Consider the following 10,665-nt stretch of genomic DNA (forward strand, 5'->3'; position numbering starts at 1 on the left):
GTTTGTTAGTACCGCCCATGAATGCTCAAAGTGCAGCGCGGGGTGTTCATTAGTACTTGGAAATACATTTTAAAGGTTTGCTTTTGCAGACCTACGCAGTGGATTTATGTTCGTTATGCAGCCGGAGAGTCTTTCAGAATAGCATAGTGAAGTGCTTATATTTATATTCCTTTATGATATCATTGTTGAGAGTGACCACTAGTGAAAGTATGATCCCTAGGCCTTGTTTCCAAACATCGAATCACCGTTTATTTACTGTTTTACTACATGTTTATTTGCTGCCATATTTATTTCAAATTGTTATTACCACTCATATTCATCCATATTACTTGCATTTTACTATCTCTTCGCCGAACTAGTGCACCTATACACCTGACAAGTGTATTGGGTGTGTTGGGGACACAAGAGACTTCTTGTATCGTAATTGCAGGGTTGCTTGAGAGGGATATTTTTGACCTCTACCTCCCTGAGTTCGATAAACCTTGGGTGATCCACTTAAGGGAAATTTGCTGTTGTTCAACAAACCTCTGCACTTGGAGGACCAACACTGTCTACAAGAATAGAAGTGTGCGTAGACATCACATTTCCAGGGGCTCAACGTGCACGCTCGGCACTGGCCCGGTGCTAGGCCCGGCGGCTGCCGGCCGGCCCGGTCTGTGGCCCGGCGCACCGGGGGTGCCACCAGCCCATCCGGCGCCTGGCCCGGCAGACCGGCCTCCTCTACACTCTGCTGAGCTGGACAAGTCCCGAACGGTCCCCAATGGTTGGATTTCAAGTGGAGCTATATATACTCCTTCTCTTAGCTCAGAACGGGTAACGCACTAGACTACAACTGTTCCTGAGCTCTCTCTCTCATACTCCATTGATAGAAACACCAAAAGCCTCAGATCTCCCTCCTCCTCCACCCAAAATCAAATCCCTCCAGGGAAAAGCTAGAGGAGGCCTTGATCTATAGTCCCACCAAGCCAAATCTTGTCCCCCTTGTTTTCATCAAGATACCTTCTCTATAGGGTTCCTTGGAAACCCTAGGTGGGCAAAAGCGTCCGGAAGCATCCGGGCCGTGGATTTGCTCCTGACAAGATTGTGAAGGTTTGGAGGCTGGCTCAAAGTCTACCACAAGTGAGAAGGGCTATTCCTTTGTGGGATAGGCTCGAAGAAGAAGGTGAGCCTTCGTGGCGTTGGGAAATCCTTCGTGGGATCCCCACCTCTCCAAACATGACGTACCTTCTTGCAAAGGAAGGGAACACGGGAATACATCTCCGTCTCCGTGTGCTTTCGGTTATCCCTAACCAAACTCTTTATTTGTGCTATATATCCTGTGAGAGCCTTCGTGCTTGAGCTACGTACTTGTATTATCATCTAGGGTGCCTCATCTAGTTTGCATTAGGCTCACCTTTATATTCCGCAAAGCCTAATATTGCAAAGAAAGAATTAAAACTTGTAGAAACCTATTCACCCCCCTCTAGGTTTACCATCTCTGAACTTACACTAGTAACAAGCTCTACAAGATCATGCAGGGAACCATCATAGTCCAGCAAGATAGGATAGAAACAAATGATGAAAGGTTTGACCTATCTAAAAAAAACATACCGGTAAAACCTCCAACCTCGAAAATGTAACAAGTTGCACGTGCAAAAACCATTCTCGATGAACTAGAGCCTGTCATGAGAATAAACACAAGCTCTAAAACATCACATGGATAAGATCCAAATAACAACCAAGAAAGATGATGCAAGGATGCAAATGTTTGAGCTCTCCAAAGGATACAATCGAGTTAATCACTCGAGAGCCCTCTTGATAGTACGACAACTAAAGTATAAACCGGTCTCCAACTACACCATGAGACCGCTAAGAAAGGAACCCTTTAAGAGCAAACATTAACCTTGTGCGTTCATCTTAAGCTCGATGATGACGATCTTGACCGCAACAAGATGAAACGCCTTTCTTGATTGTGCTTGCTTGACGAAATCTTGTGGATCGCTTCCCCATATTCCACCATGGGAGAGCTTATTCTTGGGTTCATCTTTACATATCCATAATCACCATATGGATGGCAAGCTTCAAGCAAATGATCTCTTCGAGATGGCTCATCTTGAACTTGCACATCATTTGTTCATTCTTCATCATGTTGATGTTTTGAAGTTAACTTTGAGAGCCCACTTCATCTTCATCTTCAAGACATACTTAACACTTAATATTCTTCATCAATTTCTTCTTATTGCAATCTTGAAGCCAACATATTGTTCAAATATTGCATAGGGATGGCGGATCAAGAAACCCTTAAAGAAACTTCTAAAATCATAAATTTTTGCACTGTTTTTTTAAAGAAAATATTTTCCTTTTTCTTGTTGAGTTTCTTCGATCCGGTGTATATCTTCACTTATTCAATGAGCCCGGCCAAATAATGACTTGAAAAAACGGATTTGCTATCAAGCATTTGACAAATTACTATTTTAATATCAGTCAATTTTTTTTTGGTGTTGATTCGGCAGGGTCGCTCGGCCTTGCGCCCGATTGCCTTGGACAAATCCATTGCTAGCTTGGAGTCATCCTTGGCGTGCTCTTCCGGCTAGCTTCTCACCCCGTGCTAGCTATCTTTTTATTATTTTGACTATACTTTGCCAAAACTGTTAGATAAAAAAATCTGAGGAGCTCTACTTTTGTGTCATTTTTGTATGTTGAACAAATTATAATTTATTACACTAGTATTTACATGATCTGAAACATGTAATATTGGTCTAATAAGAGTATAAATTTTGCTTTTGAAATCATGCACATCAGATTTTCCTTTTCTATAAGTTCTCTACGTACGAAATTACACTCCATTAGACTTGTATTTTACATTATCTGAAACATGTAATTTTGGGCAAACAACACTGTAACATTTGTCTTTTTAAAATTTCTTTTTAGTGCTAATTAAAGGTAGAAAATTATACTAGTAACCCCTCTATAGAACTCTTTTAATGATTTTACCTTAGAGTTTGGAGGATGTTTCCTCCTGCCACATGTCATCTTACGATAAGAAAAAATGACTTTCGAAAATCAGTCGATTGACATATAGACACTTCCTTAAAAAAATTATACAAGACTTTGGCGAACATGGGTTCCTTTTTTTTTTTTTGGTTAGAAGTGGCGAACATGGATTCCTGGCACGGACCTTTTTACCATTCGGCCCAACATCGAGGAATTTGAGCCGAGAGCAGTTTGAAAGTTAAAATGAGGTTCTTCTCTCGGCCCATCACAACGGCTTAGCACCCTAGGGTTTGGTTCAGCGCGTCCTCAGCCGTCGGGTCCCAAACCCGCACGCCTTCACACACCCATCGCCCTCTCCCTCTCCCCACCATCCCCTCTCTCTCCGCAATTCAAATTCCTCCTCCCAACCTTCAAAACCCCCACCTCCGCCAGCCCAACCACCCTCCCCCGCTCCCCTCCGCAGCTCACACCACACCGATCTCCTCACCCCGGCTCCCGATCGCCGCCGCGAGGCCGCGCGGACCAGCGGCCGAGGATCCCGTCGGAGAGGGGCGGCGCTCGTGCTCCCAGCCAGGTACACCTGCCGCTTCCGTCCCCGTATCACTCTGCCTGCCCGATCTGACGATGCCCCTGTATCCGAGTCGATATTTGGCTGGCGGGCTTCGCGATTCCCGTCGTGGGTAGATCCGCGGCGGTGTAGGCTGCGCAGTCGCCGTTACGTACGTCGTTGAGTCGTCTGATGTTACGGTTGATCGATTCTGTAGCGGAGCTGTCGATTGATTGCTTGTTTCGGGGTCCAGTGGATTAGTTTGTGTCGGGCCGCTTCGATCTACTATCAGTTGGTGTTCGACCCCGATGTTTAACACGCGTGCGCGAATTAACTTGTACTTTTCTGCCAGCGATACGTGTAAATTACAGCGCGATGCCCTGCCAAATAGTGGGAGATTATTTGCTGTAGATGACTTTAGACCCTTGCACCTGAAGTGGGACTTCCGATGAGCATTTTGGGGTGAATAAAAGTTTCGTTAGATCGTGGAGATGCATGGCTCATGGGGTCGCTTTGAAACGGCATGTTAGTAATAACTGGGATATATGTTCTGTAGTAACAGCTGTGTTTCCCAGTTTTCATGCTTGGAGTACATGATTCGGGAACCTCCATTCCGGAGAATAATAATTATGTGGAAACTAAATCACATGATCTTTTTTTTAAGGACAGTTCAGGCGGAGCAACTTATACACTGAATCTCTGGCAAGCTATTAATTGTACCCTCCCTAAACTTTCCAGAAGTGACCGCACTGTAGTAGAAATTTGCAGTTTTACTTCCTACTTTTTACCGTTTCTGCTGTATCTTAGCATTGTATCTGTGTGAATAATACGTGCTGTTTGGGCAAACTAGTACTCAGATTTCCGTAATGCAAGCTGGATTAGCCAGGCCATCTTTCAGCTTTGTAGGAGACTATGGCAGTAAATTAAATTAAATTAAAAAGGAGGATCCTGTTAATTTTGTTTTTTATTTTTTCCCTTCAGATCTCAACATCGTATTTGCTTTTCGTGGGCCATCTTCGTACAGCACGATGCCATGCTAAATAGTGGGAGATTATTTGCTCTAGATGAGTTTAGATCCTAGCTCCTGAAGTGGGGCTTTCGATGAGCATTTTGGGGTGAATAAAAGTTTCGTTAGATCGTGGAGATGCATGGCTCATGGGGCTTTGAACCGGCATGCTAATAACTGGGATTTATGTTCTGTAGTACTAACAGTTGCGTTTCCCAGTTTTCATGCTTGGAGTACATGATTCGGGAACCTCCATTCCGGAGAATAATAATTATGTGGAAACTAAATCACCTGATATTTTTTTAAGGACAGTTCAGGCGGAGCAACTTATACACTGTATCTCTGGCAAGCTATTAATTGTACCCTCCCTAAACTTTCCAGAAGTGACCGCACTGTAGTAGAAATTTGCAGTTCTACTTCTGCTTTTTACCCTTTCTGCTGTATCTTAGCATTGTATCAGTGTGAATAATACGTGCTGTTTGGGCAAACTAGTACTCAGATTTCCGTAATGCAAACTGTGGATTAGCCAGGCCATCTTTCAGCTTTGTAGGAGACTATGGCAGTAAATTAAATTAAAAAAGGAGGATCCTGTTAATTTTGTTTTTTTCCCCTTCAGTCCTCAATATCTTATTTGCTTTTCCTGGGCCGTCTTCGTACTGCAGGTTCAGCCAATGGATATCACTGGGGTCCTGCTAGCTACGCAGTCCCATGATGGTCAGAAAAGAAACGTTGCAGAAGGGAGTATCAAGCAGTTTGAAGAGCAGAGTTTTCCACAGTTTCTGCACGAACTATCTGCTGAGCTATCTGATGAGAGCAAACCTCCTGTTTCTCGGCGGCTTGCTGGTATTCTCCTGAAGAATTCTTTGGATGCAAATGACTCAACGCGGAAAGAGAAATGTGTGCAGCGGTGGATAAGTGTGGACCCTGCAATCAAGTCGCATGTTAAAGGTTCCTTGCTGATGACCCTTGGATCACCAGTATCTGACGCTCATCGCAGCTCTTCTCAAGTCATTGCAAAGGTTGCTTCTATTGAAATCCCTCGTGGAGAATGGCCAGAACTCATAGTCAACTTGCTAGGTAACATGACAAAGCCAGATGCACCCCCTTCTCTGAAGCAGGCTACACTGGACGCCATTGGATATGTCTGTGAGGAGATATCCCCCAAGGATCTGGAGCAGGATCAAGTGAATGCTGTTCTTACTGCTGTGGTCCAGGGCATGAATCACGTGGAGAACAGTTCAGAGGTCCGACTTGCTGCTGTGAAAGCATTGTACAATGCTCTCGATTTCGCTGAGACAAATTTTGAGAACGAGTCAGAGAGGAACTACATAATGAAGGTCATTTGTGAGACTGCCATTTGTAAAGAGGCTCATGTTAGAAAGGCTGCATTTGAGTGCTTTGTCTCCATAGCATCAACATATTATGATCTTCTAGAGCCCTACATGCAGACTTTATTTGAATTGACAGCAAATGCTGCCAGGACAGATGAAGAACCTGTTGCACTTCAAGCTATTGAGTTCTGGAGCACCATCTGTGATGAAGAAGTTGCTCTTCAGGAAGGCGCTGAAGAATCTGGTGATGTCAGTTCTACATGCCATTTCCATTTTATTGAGAAGGCCATTCCTTTGCTTGTTCCTATGCTTCTGGAAACACTTCTGAAGCAAGAGGAGGATCAAGATGAAGATGATGAAATTTGGAATTTATCGATGGCTGGGGGCACATGCCTTGGACTTGTTGCAACGGCTGTGAAGGATGCCATTGTTCCTCTTGTAATGCCATTTATAGAGGGCAATATAACAAAGCCTGACTGGCGCAGCAGGGAGGCTGCTACATTTGCATTTGGTTCCATTCTTGAAGGCCCTTCAGTCGTAAAGCTTGCACCACTGGTTCATAATGGCTTCGATTTCTTGCTGAATGCAACCAAGGATCAAAATAACCATGTCAGGGAGACTACTGCATGGGCACTTTCGAGGACATTTGAGTTTCTACATTCACCAGACAAATGTGTTTCCGTAGTGACAGATGGAAACCTTCCCCGCGTTGTGGAAATTCTGCTAGCAAGTATCAAGGACTCTCCTAATGTTGCTGAGAAGGTCTGTGGAGCCCTATTTTTTCTTGCCCAGGGCTACAACAATGCAGGGTCTATGTCATCAGTGCTATCTCCGTATTTTGGTCAATTAGTATCGGCTCTCCTTGCCACTGCTGATCGTTCTGATTCCAACAACTCCAGGCTTTGTGCATCTGCGTATGAAACACTGAATGAGATTGTGAGATGCAGCAGTATTGCAGAAACTCTGAACATGATTGTGCTGCTATTGCAAGAGATCTTGAAGAGATTAAATCAGACCTTTGAGTTTCAGATCACATCCTCTGAAGACAAGGAAAAGCAAAGTGACCTTCAAGCCTTGCTTTGTGGTGTTGTTCAAGTAATCCTTCAGAAGTTCAACAACTGTGATGATAAATCTGTAATCCTTCAGTTTGCTGACCAAATAATGGTGTTATTTCTCCGAGTTTTCTCATGCGATAGTTCTAATGTGCATGAAGAAGCAATGCTTGCTATTGGTGCTCTTGCCTATGCTACTGGTACAGACTTTCTGAAATACATGCCAGAGTTTCACAAGTACCTGGAAATGGGCTTACAAAATTTCGGTGCTTATCAAGTTTGTAGTGTTTCTGTGGGCGTGGTTGTTGATATCTGCCGTGCACTGGATGACAAGGTACTCCCTTACTGTGATGGTATCATGGGTGCCCTTCTCAAGGACCTTTCAAGCCCAGAGCTTCACCGTTCTGTCAAACCGCCAATTTTTTCATGCATAGGAGATATTGCTCTTACGATTGGTGAACATTTTGAGAAATATGTTCCGTACACTATGCCTATGTTGCAAGGAGCTGCAGAGCTCTGTTCTCGCATGGACCGTCAGGATGATGACAGTTCAGAGTATCAAAATGAACTGAGGCAAAGCATTTTCGAGGCCTATTCAGGTATACTTCAGGGAGTCAAAATTTCAAAATCAGAGCTAATGGTGCCTTATGGTGCCAGTATTTTCCATTTTGCTGAACTGGTCTTACGAGATAAATCATCAAGGTGAGTTCATGATCTGTCCTTTGATACGGTTTGCAGTTCAATCTATCAATCATCTTTCATTCTGACACATTCTCAAATAGAAAACTAGAGCAAATAGTAGGAAACATGGACATCATATTGAGGATATGAAGATATTTTTTCATCTTCAACATATATGCATTCAACTTGTTTTACGGGCACTTGTATAAAAGAAGTCTGATACTTTGTCAATGGAGTGTATCATGTGGTGATATATTGTTCAAATTCCTTGCAGGGATGAGGATTTGACCAAAGCTGGAGTCGCCCTGATCGGGGACCTCATCGATGCGCTAGGACCTTCTGTTAAGCTGATGCTCCAGTATTCCGACTTCCACTCTGAGCTCCTGGGCTGGTGTTCCCAGTCTGATGACAAGCAGCTCAGGGAGACTGCATCTTGGGTCCAAGGTGTGATCTCCCGCGTGATGGCATCATGATGGAAAGCTGCTCCAGTTAAGCCGATGGTCCTCTCTGTGGTCATCTGTCCCATTTCAGCAACCGTTGATGGTTCCGGGAGCAACTATTTTTGTCCTGCCAAATGCATTGTTTGCAGAAGTGCGCCACATGAATATATGTCCTGTTGTGTTGCAGAATGAAACAAGGTTACATAAGATCATATGTAGTTGTCAAGTCCGTATAGTGGCAGAGGTTTGCCATTTCTTGGAAGTGAGTCGAGTCTGTGGGTTCCTGTTGCATTTTATTCAGTTGTCCATGTGAGTCGACTGTGTATTACTATGGAGCAATGTTTCTCTTGTTAGCAGCATTGCTTGCTTTTATACGATAGTAACATCAGTAAAGTTATTGCTGGCGGTGTCGATCTGTTTTACATGCTGCGTGTTACTGCGTGTCAATGGTGATTAGTAGGTGTAGCGATGCTTGGGAAATGGTATGGTATTATGGTTGTCTCATTGCCCATTATTCGAAGATCTGCAAGTTGTAACTGAATGCAGTCTGCACTTTGCACCACTCGTGACATACAATTTTCCTTGTGCAAGTGTCCTCACTATGGGCATCGTTAATTTGTTACAGATATTTCATTTGCTGTTAGGTTCTACTACCTCCGGTCGACTTTAATCGACGCGGGAGTGTGCCTGCCATTATGCTACTTATGCATTCCCATTGGGTCGATTTTTTCTGACTGGAGGGAGTAGTTCATATTTGGTGTGGCACAGTAGATCTGTATTTTTTGTGCAAACTTATATCTTGTTTGTGCAAATTTATATCTTCATTAGGATGTCCATGGATTGTGTTTGGGAAGTTCTTTCCATTCCGCTGTGTGTCTTCCAGTTTGGAACTGGAATTCTTCGACACTCAGCGTTCTCCTCGATTTGCTTTGTTTCTCTTGGACCACCAGCACAACAAAAGAACAACACCTTTCAACTTCTGATTACGCCTGGCCTATGCATCAAGTGCAATTTTTTGTATAAATCTTTCCGGTGTCCACTTTGACATATCCAACTAGCAATACAAACTACAGGTTCCTTGAATGCCTTGTCACATAAGTATCATCTAAAAAAAACTCAGTTGGTATCTTAGATGAACTTTCAGGCTGCGGTCTTCAAGAAACTGGCCACGCAAAAGCATGTCAAGTATGAGAGGCCTTAAGTAGCTCGGAAACAGAAAGTCCTATGCGGGAATACCTTCGCTCTGCCGTCGGATGGTTGCAGGAGACTCGTTTCATCGCACGGCCACTGTCTGAACTCGATATTCCGGCTGGAGATACTGTAAAAATATGGGGTCAATCGCAACGTCCAGGTGACTTGCCGCCCACCGACTAGCTCAAATTAGGATGAGAACAAACAAGACAGTCTATCACCACATAATTAGGCAAACTTAGTTTCATCTTTTTTATCCATGCATTTTGCACAACAGATCGAATATTTGCTTTGATTCCACTGTCTAATTGTTTGTCTTTGGTACTGCACTCATGACTTTATACTACATTGTCCTGCTTATGCGCATATCAAGAAGGCAGAAACATGCAAAGCTTCGTTGGTGAAGGATGTGTCACCCAGATCTTGCAAATGGCAAATTCTTGCACGCGTCGGCCGTATCTGGGAGAAGAGAAACCAACAGACTCGAAAAAACATCTACGAGATGATCTTTTCAGACTCTTGCACGCTTCATTGTCATAGACTGTGAGGTGATGTTTCAGTTCTTAGCAACATGCAAACTGCTTTAACTTCCATTGTTGGCTGTGGCAGGTGCCCATCCAGTAATGTTTCTAGCTTTCTAAAAAAACAGATTGTTTTTTTGTGAAGCTGACCTGTGGGTTTTCCCACAATGATTTTTATTAATTTTCAAATAAGTTATGTGCAAAAACAAGTTGCTTGAGGGAAGCAACAAAAAGCTAGCTAAGAGGCCATAAGCCCAAAGAAAAAGAAACCAGAGGATCTAGCGAAATCTCTCGACCCAAGATTGCACCCCCCTGTAAGACTTCCTAGAAGCCTTATGCAACAGAAAAAAAAACAGATTGCTTGAAACATTATTTCCCCTTTCACTTATGTTATTTCAGGCTACAACCTCATTGAAAATAATTATTATACACACGACAATGTTCGAATTCTTATTCTCCTTTCAGTATGAGTTAATCTAGCTTCAGGCACTACCAAAAAAATGAAAATCATCCATGTTAATTTAACAATGTTTCCATTTTTATGGCCAACAGATTGATTACACCTCCCACTGATTACTAGTACCAAGGTATCTATGTTTTCAGATATTCGTATATTCAGAAAGCCAATACTAATCTTCGGGAGCAAACTCATTTTTTTTCTTTGTGTATATATGCTTGCGATTCTGGTTGCTATTTCATTACAAGAAATATTGAAGCTTTTCTTTAATCTTAGGAAACACAGTGGAAGAATGCGTCAGTTTACACCTTCGAAACATTCATCGTTGCTGACGCACAGATGAAGTAAAAAAACAAACTGATCATCCGTACAAAATCAAGATTACTCAGCTCACAAAGATAGAGAAGATTATTCCACAACCTGAAAAATTCCCTTTATTCGCATACAAGGCGAAACTATCTGAGAT

At 43.0% G+C, this 10,665-nt stretch overlaps 1 protein-coding gene across 1 annotated transcript; it reads left to right on the top strand.

The window, feature by feature from the left end:
- Positions 1–3,494: 3,494 nt before the first annotated feature.
- On the top strand, positions 3,495–8,428 carry LOC124702259 (importin subunit beta-1-like). Its single transcript, XM_047234385.1, has 4 exons — positions 3,495–3,547; positions 5,189–7,611; positions 7,865–8,091; positions 8,136–8,428. The coding sequence occupies exons 2-3, from the start codon at positions 5,198–5,200 to the stop codon at positions 8,061–8,063; spliced, it is 2,613 nt and encodes an 870-aa protein (XP_047090341.1). The 5' UTR covers positions 3,495–3,547; positions 5,189–5,197; the 3' UTR covers positions 8,064–8,091; positions 8,136–8,428.
- The last annotated feature ends 2,237 nt before the right edge of the window (positions 8,429–10,665 follow it).

This window comes from Lolium rigidum, chromosome 3, assembly GCF_022539505.1.
Source record: "Lolium rigidum isolate FL_2022 chromosome 3, APGP_CSIRO_Lrig_0.1, whole genome shotgun sequence".
Taxonomy (NCBI): Eukaryota; Viridiplantae; Streptophyta; class Magnoliopsida; order Poales; family Poaceae; genus Lolium; species Lolium rigidum.

Excerpts from the sequence above, each read along its gene's own strand:
- LOC124702259 (XM_047234385.1), top strand. The coding sequence starts at position 5,198 with ATGGATATCACTGGGGTCCTGCTAGCTACGCAGTCCCATGATGGTCAG. Across the intron at positions 7,612-7,864 it reads TTACGAGATAAATCATCAAG|GGATGAGGATTTGACCAAAG; the intron begins GTGAGTTCATGA and ends AATTCCTTGCAG.